The sequence below is a fragment of the Bos taurus genome, chromosome 18 (assembly GCF_002263795.3).
Source record: "Bos taurus isolate L1 Dominette 01449 registration number 42190680 breed Hereford chromosome 18, ARS-UCD2.0, whole genome shotgun sequence".
NCBI classification, from domain to species: domain Eukaryota; kingdom Metazoa; phylum Chordata; class Mammalia; order Artiodactyla; family Bovidae; genus Bos; species Bos taurus.
Window position 1 is genome coordinate 8,401,922 of NC_037345.1, and position 14,995 is coordinate 8,416,916.

General features: G+C 49.8%; 1 protein-coding gene and 1 pseudogene across 1 annotated transcript in view; one reads left to right on the plus strand and one right to left on the minus strand.

Moving 5' to 3' along the window:
* PLCG2 (phospholipase C gamma 2) overlaps positions 1-14,995 on the plus strand; it is a 157,073-nt gene that overhangs the window by 91,050 nt on the left and 51,028 nt on the right. The window contains exons 11-15 of the mRNA XM_059877664.1: positions 7,502-7,603; positions 8,424-8,542; positions 10,527-10,612; positions 11,732-11,852; positions 14,180-14,348. Of these exons, the coding sequence (XP_059733647.1) occupies positions 7,502-7,603; positions 8,424-8,542; positions 10,527-10,612; positions 11,732-11,852; positions 14,180-14,348 (597 nt within the window). The remainder of the gene's footprint in view (positions 1-7,501; positions 7,604-8,423; positions 8,543-10,526; positions 10,613-11,731; positions 11,853-14,179; positions 14,349-14,995) is intronic.
* LOC132342786 (nucleolar protein 8-like) lies at positions 1,385-5,550 on the minus strand (annotated as a pseudogene).

The following is a 14,995-nucleotide window of genomic DNA, read 5'->3' on the forward strand; positions in this document are numbered from 1 at the left end:
CGTCCCCTTTTTTTTTTTTTTTTTTAATAGACTTCTTAAGGGCAGCCTTAGATTCATAAGGATATTCAGCTCATTTGCTTTAAAAAATACTTTGTATTGTAAAGCATCTCAAACATACGCAAAAGTAGACAGGCTGGAATCATAAACTCCCGTGGACCCATCACTCAGATTACAGGATTATGAACGTTTTGCCACCTTGATTTCATCCCTCTTCCATCCCCACACCCATGTGTCTCCCTTCCCTTCCCTCCTCCTTCATTTCTTTGCTGGCAAATTCTAATGGAAACCCCAGACTCTGTATCATTCCATTTGTAAATACTCCAGTATGTCTCTCTCGTGAAATGGAGTTTTTTTTTTTTTTTAAAACAAAACAGGACAATAATACTCCTGTTAACACCTTTCGCAACCAGCACTAACTTCTTAGTGTCCCCACCCATCCGGTGTTCAGATGTCATTGGTTTTAGGGAGAATGATGAACAGAGACACTTGGGTGAGGCCGGCCACAGGAAGGTCCAGGCAGAGCGGGTAGCAGCAGTGGTTCATGATGAATGGTGATCAGGATGCTGGGGTGCATGGGAGTGACCAAGAGAAGTCTTACCCACCTGGGACTATGACCGAGGGCAGGTGAAATGAGGGGATAGATGAAGTCTCTTGGACCCAATTACATGTAAAGTGCTGAGCTGCCCAGAGATTGAAGCAGAGAGAGAGGCACCCATGCTGCCTGCTTTTCTCCGTGCTCTTCCTTGCACTGAATTACTCCCTGAATTTGTAGGGAGATGTTGGAGTTAAGTGGTTAAACTCCTGGACAACTCACCGTGTATCCTGGATCCACCGCCTCGTGCAGGGTAATGATATTCCTGGGACAGTCGCATGCTTTCCCCACACTGGCCCTGTCACTGGGCTGCCCTCAGAGGTCAGGGTCACGGGCCAGCAGCAAAGTGCAGGGAGTTAGGATCCCACATCTGGGAGCTAGGACGCAGGCAGCCTGCATGCACCCATGTGAGTGCGCATGGTGGGAACGAGGGGTGAGGCCGGGGTGGGGCCCGGGCCGTCAGTCTGGTGGACTCTGAATGTCTCAGCCCCCGGCGCTCTGTGGGACGCTGAACCGGTCACCCAGGGCCTGGAGGCTCATATGTGAAATAATCGCTGCAGCACTTGGTGTGTGAGTTAACACAAATTTTTTAGAAAACACTTTGGGCAAAATGCAGTTAATATGAAAACTTTGAAAACAGCCTTCTGTACTTTAATAATTGCTCTCCTAGGAACTTATCCTAAAGAAACGACAGCAGCATTTTTTTTTTGGAGGTAAGGTGTATTTAATACAATCAGAAATATTTCAAGTATAATTTACATGAAATATAACTTGGAAAATATAAATGCTATGATGCATATATTTTAAAAAGCTTTATGTAAACCTCATGTCAGGAAATGCCCATTCGTTATTGAAGAAGGAGGGCAAAGAGATTATATACAAAAGTATTTTGAGGGACTATCTTATGCTTCATTAAAACAAAGGTTCAGGTTGTTTGAAGTAATTAGTTAACAGATAGGAAATCTACAGAAAAAGAAAGCAATCAGAATGATATCCACCAGATAAGATTTTGAATATTCCTTCGCTCTGAATTCTTTGCCAGTTAAAACATTTTCTAGATCACTCCAGTTTCCACGGTGAGACTTGTTTACATTCGTTATCGAAACTAATGACGACATTTATTATTTTGGTTTCACTCTCCTTTTGGCGTTTTCACATTTCTTCCGACAGTCCATTATGCAAGTTGTTTGTTCTGATCTCCCAAGAATTCCTGCTAATACTACTTACCACTCCAGAATTAGTCAGAACCCTGAAGTCTCTCATCATTCTTAGAGAAAAAGAAAAATCTAGTAGTCTCTTTCTCAGGTAATGATACTTCTTCAGGGCTGTGCTTTTTGTCATCTGTCTCTTCAGTAACATCTTCCTCTTCTGAACCTGCTGTCTTGGAAACTAGGGTCTCCCTGCCAGGCCATCTTCCCAGGTTTTACTGCTTCAACTCTATAGGTCTCTTCCTCTTCATCTTTGGCGTCAGACTCAAAAAAGGAAAATGTGAACCCACCGGTTTGTTCACCCCAAATCATCAGAGCTGTAGGGTCCTGGACCACCTCAGCTTTCTCTCCATCAGGGTCCACATTCCAAGGTGTGTTGTCTTCCTTTACACTGGTATCTTTTACAGTCTGGAATATTTGTTTTAAATCCGTAGCAATGTTATAATCCTATCACTTATGGCAAATAGATGGGGAAACAATGGAAACAGTGACTGACTTTATTTTTGGGGTTCCAAAATCACTGCAGATGGTGACTGCAGCCATGAAATTAAAAGATGCTTGCTCCTTGGAAGAAAAGCTATGACCAACCTAGACAACATATTAAAAAGCAGAGACATTACTTTACCAACAAAGGTCCATCTAATCAAAGCTGTGGTTTTTCCATTAGTCATGTATGGATGTGAGAGTTGGACTATAAAGAAAGCTGAGCGCCAAAGAATTGATGCTTTTGAACTGTGGTGTTGGAGAAGACTCTTGAGAGTCCTTTGGATTGCAAAGAGATCCAATCAGTCCATCCTAAAGGAAGTCAGTCCTGAATATTCACTGGAAGGACTGATGCTGAAGCTGAAACTCCGATACTTCGGCCACCTGAGACGAAGAACTGACTCATTTGAAAAGACCCTGATGCTGGGAAAGATTGAAGGCAGGAGGAGAAGGGGACGACAGAGGATGAGATGGTTGGATTGTATCACCGACATGATGGACATGAGTTTAAGCAGGCTCCGGGAGTTGGTGATGGACAGGGAGGCCTGGTGTGCTGCAGTCCATGGGGTTGCAAAGAGTCGGACACGACTGAGCAACTGAACTGAAGGTTATAATACGTTTCTTTAGACACTTCAGGTAGTTTCTCAGCTTCCTCCCTTTTCTTCTTTTGTTTTGCTTTACTTTCTTTGGGTTTATCATCTTGCCTTCTTTCATAAGTGGCATGGTCATGCCTCACTGAATCATAATGTATGATGTCCTTAAATTTCTTTGCAGCTACTGATTCTTTGTAGAATTGCTTAAGCTGATCTGCAAAATGCTCTGCACAATATTCAGGGCTTTCAGCTTTTCTGCAGCAAGCTCTTCCTTCTCAGCAGTTTTCTTTTCATTTATTTCTTTCTGTTCCTCTTCATTATCACTTTCTAGAAATCGGGAGTCAGTGCCAAAGTGAGACTGCAAATTCATGAGCTTCTGTCCAGCTGTGCCCTCAAATTGAGGTTTAATTCTGAACCTGTTATTGTCATCTTCAGAACAAGATTCCTCGTCATCACTGCTGTCAAAGAGCTTCCCAGAGGCTCTACCCCTTTTGCCAGTTCCTCTCCTGGGTGGCTTTGCTCCTGAGTGACTGTCTCCTCTTTCACTTTCACTACTGGAACCAAAGATGATGTGCGTCGGCTTGTCCTCTGGATGACCGTCCAAATTTGCCAGAGCATTGTGAACCAACTTCTTTTGAAGTTCTTTGGCTTTCCGCCTTGCCTCTAAGGCTGCCAGACCTTTCTGATTATCTTCAGCATGCTTATCCTTAGCACTGACACCTGATGAACTCTTAACAGAAAGTGGGAAGTCAGTGTTGCTCCCCTGGGAGTCTCTCCTTGCGAAAACCTCTGGTGGTTTCTCAGGGGCCTTGGAGCTGCATAGATCAGGCCTCCGATCAGAGCCCTCTCCTGACTTTCCAGTCCTGTGGCAAGAGTCTTCATCAAGGCCTCTGCTGCTAGTCTTAGCACCAAGACTTCTTATCTTTTAGTGGCAACAGACTAGAAATAGGATTCCTGTGTCTCTTTTCTGAACTGTTAGGGGACACCTGCTTTGTGACCCTGGCTCTCAAAAGAAGCCTGTCTCTTTTGAGGCTGAATTTGGTTTGAGTCATTTGCCTCCTTTGCATGTTGGAAAGGAGTCTGTTCACTTGATGGGCCATTAGCACACAGGGACCATTTTTCCATGGACATGTTCCTGGGTTCCTCAAGTTTCAAGGAAATTTGATCTTTATTAATATTGTTAGAGGCGACACTCTCTTGCAAGGATTTTTTTTTTCATTGATTCCTTTCCATAGAGACAGCCCACTCCTTTGAAAGCCTGAAATTTTGACTTTAAGGTATTTTCCTTTGGGTTCTGTTTTCCACATGGGTTCTCTTTTCCTTCTAAAAGAGAAGCCACAGTCTCCTTGGGATGACTACCCTGCTGGCCTCTGCGGAGGTCACCTGGAGTCCTTTGGCTCTTGGAGGCCCCGTCACGCTTGGCAGTGGTTTCCTGGCCACTGCTCTCAGTCTTTTCTTTTGGAGCCTCCTGGTTACCACCAGCCGACTGTTCCAAATCAGCTGAAGTCAGATCCACACGGAGACAGTTTTCCATCAAGGTGTTATACTCCTTACGGCCTTCAGACTCAGTTGATTCTGATACGGAATCAGCGTCTTCACTGCTACTGGACTCAATCAGAGATTTACAACTAAGACCTTAACTCTGTGACTCAGGGCTATCTCGGCTTTGTTTTTTCTTTTTTGTACTTTAATACAGTCATCAGAAAGATCCTCCTTTTTTTCTGTTTTTCAAATGAGTGTTCTTGTTCATAGACTTTTCTATCTGTGAAAAATCCACAGTTTTTGATCTTACCAGAACTTTTTTCATTGCAGTGATTTCATCTGTATCTCCTGAATCAGAGTCACAACCATTTTCCATAATGTTATTTTCACTGTTGAGGCAAGAGACATTGTTTCTGAGGCCTAAACCTGTTGAAGTGTGAAATTTGTGAAAATCAGATTTAAAATCATCCCTTACAACTTCAAAGGGATCATTTTCAAATTCATTGGAGGACCATGTCATTTTCTCTGTTTTCCTGTCTTGCAATCATTAGTCTTAATTCATCTTCAGAATCAATATCATCATCAAATATGCTATTTCTGTTTTTGGTAGTTTCTAAACCAGAAGTCTAAAAAAATACATTTTAAAATTTCTGACGATCATCATCAGTTGTAGAGGGTGATTTAGGAGGAATGGGATTATGAGGTGTGTTTTGTGCAAATCGTTGTATTAAATGCGGACTCTCCGTTACACTGCTTGGTTCTGATCTCATGGTTAGAGACGCAGCGGAACCCTCATTCTTCTGCACTTGTATTGTCTTCTTGGCAGGGCTGTGAAAGGCAGAGAGTTATCACTGTTTCGTACTCATAGGATCATTCTCTCCTTCCGGTTCCCAAGTGAGGTTGGGTACAGGGACAGCATTTGTGAAATCCTCCCCTATCTTCTTTAAGTTGTGGTAGTATTTTGAGGGATCATACTTTATGATTTTACATTTATATTCATTCTTTACATGAAGGACAGGGAAGCCTCTTCCAGTTTTTGTGCCCTGGTACTTCTGTTCCTGGCACAGTTTTCACAGGGAAATCCACCGTCTTCATCTTTTCTAACAAGTTGGTGTGATGGCGGCATTTTAATAGATGTGAGGATTTCAGAGAACCCATCTGAATTTCCATCTGGGGGCTGGTCAGGTGGGCTGCAGTCCAGCCCTGGGAGGGACAGGTGACATGAACTGACCCGAACCTGATGTGTGTGGGTTGGTCTAGGACTCACTGTTGGGTCAGCTTATTTAATGACATGAAGCCTCAGCTTTCTTATTTATTTAACCGGAGAATAATGTTATACGTATCTCCCGGGCTTATGTGAGTTCAAAATGAGCCACAAGGTTGAGGCTCAAGGTTGAGGGCAGAGCCTGGCATGCCGCCCCTGCCCAGCGCAGACCACCTCACCGCAGTTGCTTCTCTCCTCACAGTCTCATCATTGCCATTATTGCAGTTGCCCAGCACAATACCCCATGCCACAGAGACACGTTTCTTTCCTTTTCTGGCCATGTGGCATGTGGGATCTTAGTACCCTGACTGGGGATCAAACCTGTGCCCCCTGCATTAGAATGGTCGAGTTTTAACCACTGGACCACCAGGGAAGTCCCACCAAGTAGAAACATTTACTAACCCCCTCGGATATTCAGGTTTTAAACTCCTTTAGGCAGATGATTTCTTATTCACAGCTATTTCAGTTCCAGGTTATGTCGGCTCAGTGCCCATGATTTTTTATGCAAAAGCTCTACAGGAGAAGGAAGCAGGAAGCTCCTGGCCTTTGCAGGACATCTAGGCCTGGCAAGGTGTTTGCATTAAGTATCCTACAATTTGAGTTTCCTGTTCTGGTATTCAAAGGTTGTAACACCCTGTACACAAATGACCCAGCTGTCCCCCTGGCTCCGGGCCGTTGGGTGTCCTTCATCCAAGGCGATTCGCAAGAATCAGCAGTGAGGCTTGTTGTCGCCTTGCACCTACCTCGTTTGTGTCTGCCCGTGCGCTTTACCTCTTTCAGACTTCCTGCTCTGACCTTCCCATCCAACCACGCGTCGCCGCCAGCACACCTGGTTTTATTGTTCCTACAGATAGAGGTTTTAGAGTACTAGGAATCCAGAAAACATGAGCCCAAATTGAATATCTGGGTCATGCTTTATCCTTTTGTCTAGGAATATTTGGGGATTTAGGGTTTGAAGAGAAAACAGTGAAGTTCTTTTACATTGTATGTACTTTTTTCTAAAGGGCTTCTGAACTTCTGAGACTGTGCAGAAGCTGTCTTTGAACTGGTCATGTATCTTTCAGACCCTATTGGTGTCTGAGTAGCAATACTTTGCTGATCTTGACTGATTCTGTGTTGGTTTTCCAAAGTTTAGTTATTTGGAAGCCTAGCTCTCCAGATTACTAGCTGTGTGAAGTTGGGGTCGTGTGATGTTCTGAGCTTCTGTGTCCTTGTCTCTAAAACGACAGTGACAGTATGTGACCTGCAGAGTTGTCTGGACAGGATGAGATGTCACAGGAGGGTGACAGTCGACCAGTCATGTTGCTGTGATTGGAGTGCCTTCTGTGTACCAGGTGCTGTTTTAAGCACAGAACTTTTATTTCATCCAGTCCTTCACAGTCTGTGTGCTTAGGTATCATTATTCCCAGGTAACAGACCAGGAGCTCAGAGAGGGTCTGTGACTTGCCCACCATCAGCCGGGGGAGTGACCGTAGTTGTCTGACATAACTGTGCTCCCCTCCTCTTCATGCTAGCAAGTGTAAGGAACTGGCTTAGAGCAGGAGTTGGCAGACTATTACCACAGACCGCATCTGGCCCACAGCTTGTTTTTTACAAATAAAGTTTTATTTATAAACACAACCATGGCCATTTGTGTGCCTGTTGTCTGTAGTTCTTTCTGCACTGTTATAGAAGAATTGAGTTGTTGTGGCCAAAAGCCTACAATGTTTACTCTGTGGTCCTTTAGGGAAAATGTGCTGTGCGTAGGGTGAGGCCTTGATGGTATGTGTGTCCAGAATGCATCCATGTTTCAGTCTTTGACTAAAACTGGGTCCTGGGAGGTAAAGAATTTTGCAAAGTCCTCTTTCTGATGATTTCATGTTCTTTTTATCATTCTAAGGAGCTTTGGGCTCAGGATCTGAACAAAGTCCGTGAGCGGATGACAAAGTTTATTGACGACACCATGAGGGAAACTGCTGAACCCTTCCTGTTTGTGGATGAGGTGAGTGAGCTCCCTGTCCTGTGCGCATGGCTTTTGGATTGATATTGCTGTCCTCCGAAGTGTATTTTCTAGGCCTCTTCCCTTGGAGGGCTTTGCTGCTAGATGTCCCTAGACTGACTCTCTCAGTCAAGAGCTGTTTGTTCCCCCCGGTCCCAAACCACCATAGCCTTTGATTTTTCTCCTCCTCCTCTGTTAGATCACGTAGGTGAAATCTTCTCTTTTGCCGCTAGAGGGAGGTGCTGCTAGTGAGCCTTAAACCGTTACAAGCACAGCTCTAGAATTCCGAGGTCTACGTGGCTCTTGCAAGATGTGGAAATGGGTGCACTTGGCCCAGCGTGAGGCAGCAGGGGCTGAGGGGAGCTGGGAAGTGCCCCTCGTCCCATGCAGGGTTGTTCCCAGGAAGTAGAGTGTCACTCAGGCTTCTGTTTTCTTTTTTAAGGGGTCGGGAACTGGCATATGAAATTTCCTGCCTTTTAGGTATCATGACACTGGCAGTGTTCTGTCCCTCACCTCGGATGGTGCGTTCACAAATGCTCATGGTATTATTGTCCCTAAACACTTGTATATGGGCAGCATGTACTCTTGTAGCCTCCAGTACTTAAGGATACATATTGCAAAGGAAATTAACTGTATAGGTCAGCAAAGCGTGTGTTCATACAGCCTGTTGCAATCCGAGTTTTCTGCTTTAGCAACTTGGGTAACTGAGGCCAGGGGGCCGTGTGTTGAATCTTCACGTACCGTCTCCCCGAGTTGACACAGGCCCGTAAGAACCCATCGCCACCCGTGTGCTGATCCCTCCCTGTGTTTGTGACTCTCCTAGTTCCTCACGTACCTGTTTTCCCGGGAGAACAGCATCTGGGACGAGAAGTACGACGTGGTGGACATGCAGGACATGAACAACCCCTTGTCTCATTACTGGATCTCCTCGTCGCACAACACGTGAGTCTCCCCGCCAGCCTGCGGCACGTCGGGCAGGAGAACGGTGGTACGGAGGGCACTCTGGGGCGCTGCTCTGGCAGAGTGTGTGGGCAGTGGGCAGAGTGCAGGCCCTCGCTGCTCAGACTGGGATATATGGAAGCTTCTGGAGGGGAGGGGAGATGCCTCTGTCTCTCCTAGTTGGTATTGCCATAGTAATCCTTTACCTGTGGCCCTAAGGAGCAAGTCGACAAAGCAGTTTGGGCATCTCATTCGTAGTTGTTGCTGTTGGGTCTCTAAGTCCTGTCCGACTCTCTGTGACCCCAAGGACTGCAGCACGCTAGGCTCCCCTGTCCTTCACTATCTCCCTGACTTTGCTCAGACTCATGTCCATTGAGTTGGCGATGCCATCCAACCATCTCGTCCCCTTCTCCTCCTGCCTTCAATCTTTCCCAGCCTCAGGGTCTTTTCCAGTGACTCAGCTCTTTGTGTCAGGTGGCCAAAGTATTGGAGCTTCCCCTTCAGCATCAGTCCTTCCAGTGAATATTCAGGGTTGATTTCCTTTAGGATGGACTGCTTTGTTCTTCTTGCTGTCCATCAGACTCTCAAGAGTCTTCTGCAACACCAGAGTTTGAAAGCATCAGTTCTTTGGTGCTCAGCCTTCTTTATGGTCCAGCTCTTAGGAAGGCAGTTGAATTAGTCACTGAACTGACATTTACTGAGATTGACCTTGCTCCAGGCCCTGGGCTTGCATGTCCACTGCATGGGGCACGGGTTCAATCCTTGGTTGAGAAACTAAGATCCCACATGCTGCACAGCGGGGCCAAAAAATAGGAAACAATTGGGCTGGGGGCAGGATCAGCCCCTGTCCTCTGTGTTTGGAGGGGGAAAGGGCCTCCTTTGAGTCTTAGCAATGAGCGGGAGTTGGTGAGAGAAGAACAGGTGGCGAGGCGAGGAGGAAGAGGGTGTCAGACACAGGAACAGCACATGCAAATGTCCGGGGGTAGGAGGAACTGAGCGGAGTCTAGTAAGACTAGAGCACAGACCCTGGAGGGAGAGTGGCAGGAGACGAGGCCAGGAAGAGTCAGCTTGAGTGGAATCTTTGAAGCAGCAGGGAGGGCAGTGGGAGTCCCCACTGATGGCTTTTAGGCTGGAGAACAGCACACTCAAATGTGTATCTTTGGGAGCTTGCCCTGATTGAAAAAAAAAGGGCAGACAGGAAGGGAGAAACAGATGTGCCACTCAGGCTCTCATCCTCTGTCTGCTGTACAAGGTGAGAGGGTGGAGGCCTTCGGTCCTGGGCTGTTGACTGGTACTTTCCCGAGTGTCGGTCCAGACAGGAGTTGGAGAGAAGGCCCTTAGGTTTGTCTCCAGGCATTTTGGAAGACACCTTCCTATTCAGGGGCAAAGGGACTTCATAGTTCTTGTCCCTACCTTTGACTTGAGTATGTGTTTTAGAATGGCAAATCCTGCCAAACCCAGAAGATAGCTGAGCAACACAGACTCTTAAAGCGGGGGACATGGGTGGTAAGGAGGAGAATGATAAAAATTGGTCTTTCTGCATCAGTTTTCGTGGACACAGTTCACGGGGTAGCAAGTTCCATTTATCCTGAGCCCGGCCTGGGGCCCTGATGTGAATGGTGGCCCACCTCTGCCTTGTGTGGCCTGGGGGCAGCCGTCAGGGGTCGTGGGTTTATCATTGTCCGTCAGTCTCGCTCCTGACTCCCTTTGACCACGTTTTCCTCGTAAGGACACATGTTCTCCACCCCACCCTTGGGTTTCCAGCATGGTTCCCCTTCACCTCCCACGACCATAGCCTGAGTCTGAGGCTCCTGACTGTGTCAGCCACAGGATTGCCTGTGTCTGGCCCAGATCCTAACTGGGGGATGTGGTGAGGGGGGATCTTTATAGACAGGAAGAACTCAGGGCATTGGGGGCCCAGGCTGAGAAGTTCCCCAGGGGTGCCCCGAGGTGCAGGCCTGCCCTTACAGGGCCCCTTCTCCTGCAGGTACCTCACGGGGGACCAGCTGCGGAGTGAGTCGTCCACGGAGGCCTACATCCGCTGCCTGCGGATGGGCTGCCGCTGCATCGAGCGTGAGTACCCGCCCGCCGGACGCTTCACGTGGGGGCCTGATGGTGGGGGTGGGCGGGGCAGCCTGGGGGCGGAGCCAGGTACCCTCAGCATCTGGGGTGAGTGAGGCGGCCCCCAGCAGCCCGGGGGCTTTCCCCCGAAGATGGGGTCCCCCACGACAAGGAGGGACGTTGGGCCTGGCCAGGTCGGAGCCACAGCAGCTTGGGCAGTGGTCTTCTTGTCTGGAAGGTGTCCAGATACAGCGGAGGGGCTGGGAGGCCCGTCGCAAAGATGGCCTTCCTGTCCTGCCGTCCCTCGGGGCTGTTGTTAGAGACAGGCGGGCGCCCTGCGCGGTTCAACAGGGGTCCCTGAGCGCCTGTGCCTGGGTGCCCGCAGCTGCCCCACATAGGCGACTCCAGGCTCCCGGACGTGGCTGGGAGCGGGTGCTTCCTCCTGACCCCCCAGCCTGACTCAGTACCAGAGGCTCATGGCTGTGCCAGGCTGAGGAAAGGCCCAGAGCACCGATGTCGGCTCCATTTTAATCAGAAACATTCATCACGGTATCAAACCTTAATGGCAGTTCCTCCTACAGAGTGCTGCCTAATTTATGCCTTTTTCCCTGTTAGGGAAAAAGCAAATGTGAAAAAAATTTAGTTTGAAACTGTCAGCTCCTGTCTCCTCTGTGGGTTAAAAATATAGAGGCTGTTCACCTTCTACGTAACCTAGTTCTGTCTGAACATTTCACCATGAATCTTGAAAAATAAATCTCTCACTGCCCTGTAATGTTCCCTCTAGCAGAGAAAGCAAGGCAGTGTTTAGACAAGTCAAATCAGAAGATAAAACGCACGATGAATCTGTTAAAAAAATTTGAACGAACGTCTTTTGGACGGATGTGTGGCATTACAAAGGGACCTTTAATTAGGCCACACAGTCTTCCTGTAATGACGCAGGTGACATGTGTGTGCAGGTGAGGCGCGTCCTCAGGCTGGTGGCCCCGATCTGGCCGGGTCTGGCCCCGGTGTCCAGGTGATGGAGCCAGCACTGGGGCGGGGGCCGGGGCACGGCTGGCACGGCTGGCACGGCTGTGGACTGGGGGTTGAGGGGGATGGGCGGGAGCTCAGGACTCCCGGTTCTGCCTGCAGTGGACTGCTGGGACGGGCCCGATGGCAAGCCCATCATCTACCACGGCTGGACGCGGACCACCAAGATCAAGTTCGACGACGTTGTGCAGGCCATCAAAGACCACGCCTTTGTCACCTCCAGGTCGGCAGCTGATTTCCTGGTGGTTCACCTTCAAAGGGAGGCCACTGGGGTTGGGTGGACAGACACACAGACATACTCCCCACCCCCCTGCACACCCCACATAGACACACACACACACACTCACACACACACACACTCACACGCACACACATACAGTCCCCACCTCCCAGACACGCCCCACATAGACACACACATATACACATACTCCCCACCTCCAGACACCCCACATAGACACACAGACACACTCCCCACCCCCTGACACACCCCATATAGACACACACACACACACACACACACACACCCCACCACACCAGACACACCCCACTGCATACATACACACATGCATACTCCCCACCCCCCAGACACACACACCCACACACTCCCCACCACACCAGGCATACCCCACCACAGACACACATACACGCATGCATACTCCCCACCACACCAGACATACACACACATACACACACAGACACACACATTCACCACCACCCCAGATGCACCCCACAGAGACACACACAGGAACAGACACTGTCTCCCAACAGATACACACAGACACTCCCTTCCCCCCAGTGCACACACTTATACACACAGTACACATAGATTCTCACAGATACACCCCCCACATAAGACACCCGCAGCACACATAGACACACACACAGACACACCCTGAGTAGTACCCCACCACAGACACCCCTCCAGCAGACACAGACACACCCCCACCCCATACTCTCCACACATACACGCTGACGCCCCTTTCCCCAACGCACAGACACACACAGACACACACTGACACCCCTTTCCCCAGCACACACACACACACACACACACACACACACACACACAGACACTGATGCTCCCTTCCCCCAACACACACACACACACACACACACACACACACACACAGACACACACTGACACCCCTTTCCCCAGCACACACACACACACAGATACACACACACACAGAGACACACACTGACACCCCTTTCCCCCAAAACACACACACATGCACACACACAGACACGCAAACACACACAGACACACACTGACACCCGTTTCCCCCAACACACACACACACACACACACACACGTGCACACTGACACCCCTTTCCCTGGTGCGCCCACACACACACACTGATGCCCCTTTCCCCCAACACACACATAGGCACACAGACACACACTGACACCCCTTTCCTCAGCACACACACACACACACATACACACACACACACACACTTACGCCCCTTTCCCCCACCACACACACACACACATACACACACTGACGCCCCTTTCCCTAACACACACACACACTGACACCCCTTTCCTCAGCACACACACACACACACACACACACACACTTACGCCCCTTTCCCCCACCACACACACACACACACACACTGACGCCCCTTTCCCTAACACACACACACACACTGACACCCCTTTCCTCAGCACACACACACACACACACACACACACACACTTACGCCCCTTTCCCCCACCACACACACACACACACACACACACACACACACACTGACGCCCCTTTCCCTAACACACACACACACACTGACACCCCTTTCCTCAGCACACACACACACACACACACACACACACACACACTTACGCCCCTTTCCCCCACCACACACACACACACACACACTGACGCCCCTTTCCCTAACACACACACACACACTGACACCCCTTTCCTCAGCACACACACACACACACACACACACACTGACACCCCTTTCCCCAGCACACACACACACACACACACACACACACACACTGACACCCCTTTCCCCAGCACACACACACACACACTGACACCCCTTTCCCCAGCACACACACACACACATACACACACTGACACCCCTTTCCCTAACACACACACACACACTGACACCCCTTTCCCCAGCACACACACACACACACACACACACACTGACACCCCTTTCCCCAGCACACACACACACACACACACACACACTGACACCCCTTTCCCCAGCACACACACACACACACACACACACTGACACCCCTTTCCCTAACACACACACACACACACACACACACACTGACACCCCTTTCCCCAGCACACACACACACACACACACACACACTGACACCCCTTTCCCTAACACACACACACACACACACACACACACTGACACCCCTTTCCCCAGCACACACACACACACATACACACACTGACACCCCTTTCCCTAACACACACACACACTGACACCGACACCCCTTTCCCCAGCACACACATACACACTGACACCCTGCCGCCTTGCTGACCCCTGCCGCCTGCCCGCCCGCAGCTTCCCCGTGATCCTGTCCATCGAGGAGCACTGCTGTGTGGAGCAGCAGCGCCACATGGCCAGGGTGTTCAAGGAAGTGTTTGGAGACCTGCTGCTGACCAAACCCAAGGAGGCCAGTGCCGACCAGCTGCCGTCGCCCAGCCAGCTGCGCGGGAAGATCATCATCAAGGTAGCGGCTCGGGGCGTCACGCGCGCAGGGGGCTGGGGTCCCGGGCTCGCCATTCTCGCTGACACCGCAGCCGACCCGGGCAAGGTCGCTTAACTTCCCAGGGCCTGTGTGTCCTCACTGTCTGGGGGCTCACGATAGAACTCACACTGTCAGTGTGCCGTGAGTACAAATGCGAGAGTGTGTGTGGAGTGCGTGGAACCACCCTGCCCCACAGCAGAGCCCCGGACGCGTTCACTCAGTGTCACTCACTCGTTTCTTGGCAGCTCTTCACCACGTTCCTCTCTATCAGGCCCTCGCGATGTGCTGGGGCTGTTCCAGTGAGACCCAGGCTCCATCCTTGCCCTTGGGAGCTCCCAGGGTAGCTCGGGAGGTGGACTGGAGGTGGACAGCTGCCCCCAAAGGACTGTGTGCTCTGGGGGTGATGGGGGTGGCAAGCTGGGTGCTGTGGGAGGGGGATGAGTGACAGCCATGAGCACCATGGAGGGGGTGACATTTGGGTCAAGAGACCAGATGGACAGTGGCTTAAAGCATGGCAGTTCAAGCCCTGTGTGCAGGAGAGTGGACTCTGCTCCACGAGGTTGTCCAGGGACCCAGGACCTTCTCCCCTTGTTCTGTGCTCTCCCAGGGAAGAGGTTTTCAGGTGAGGG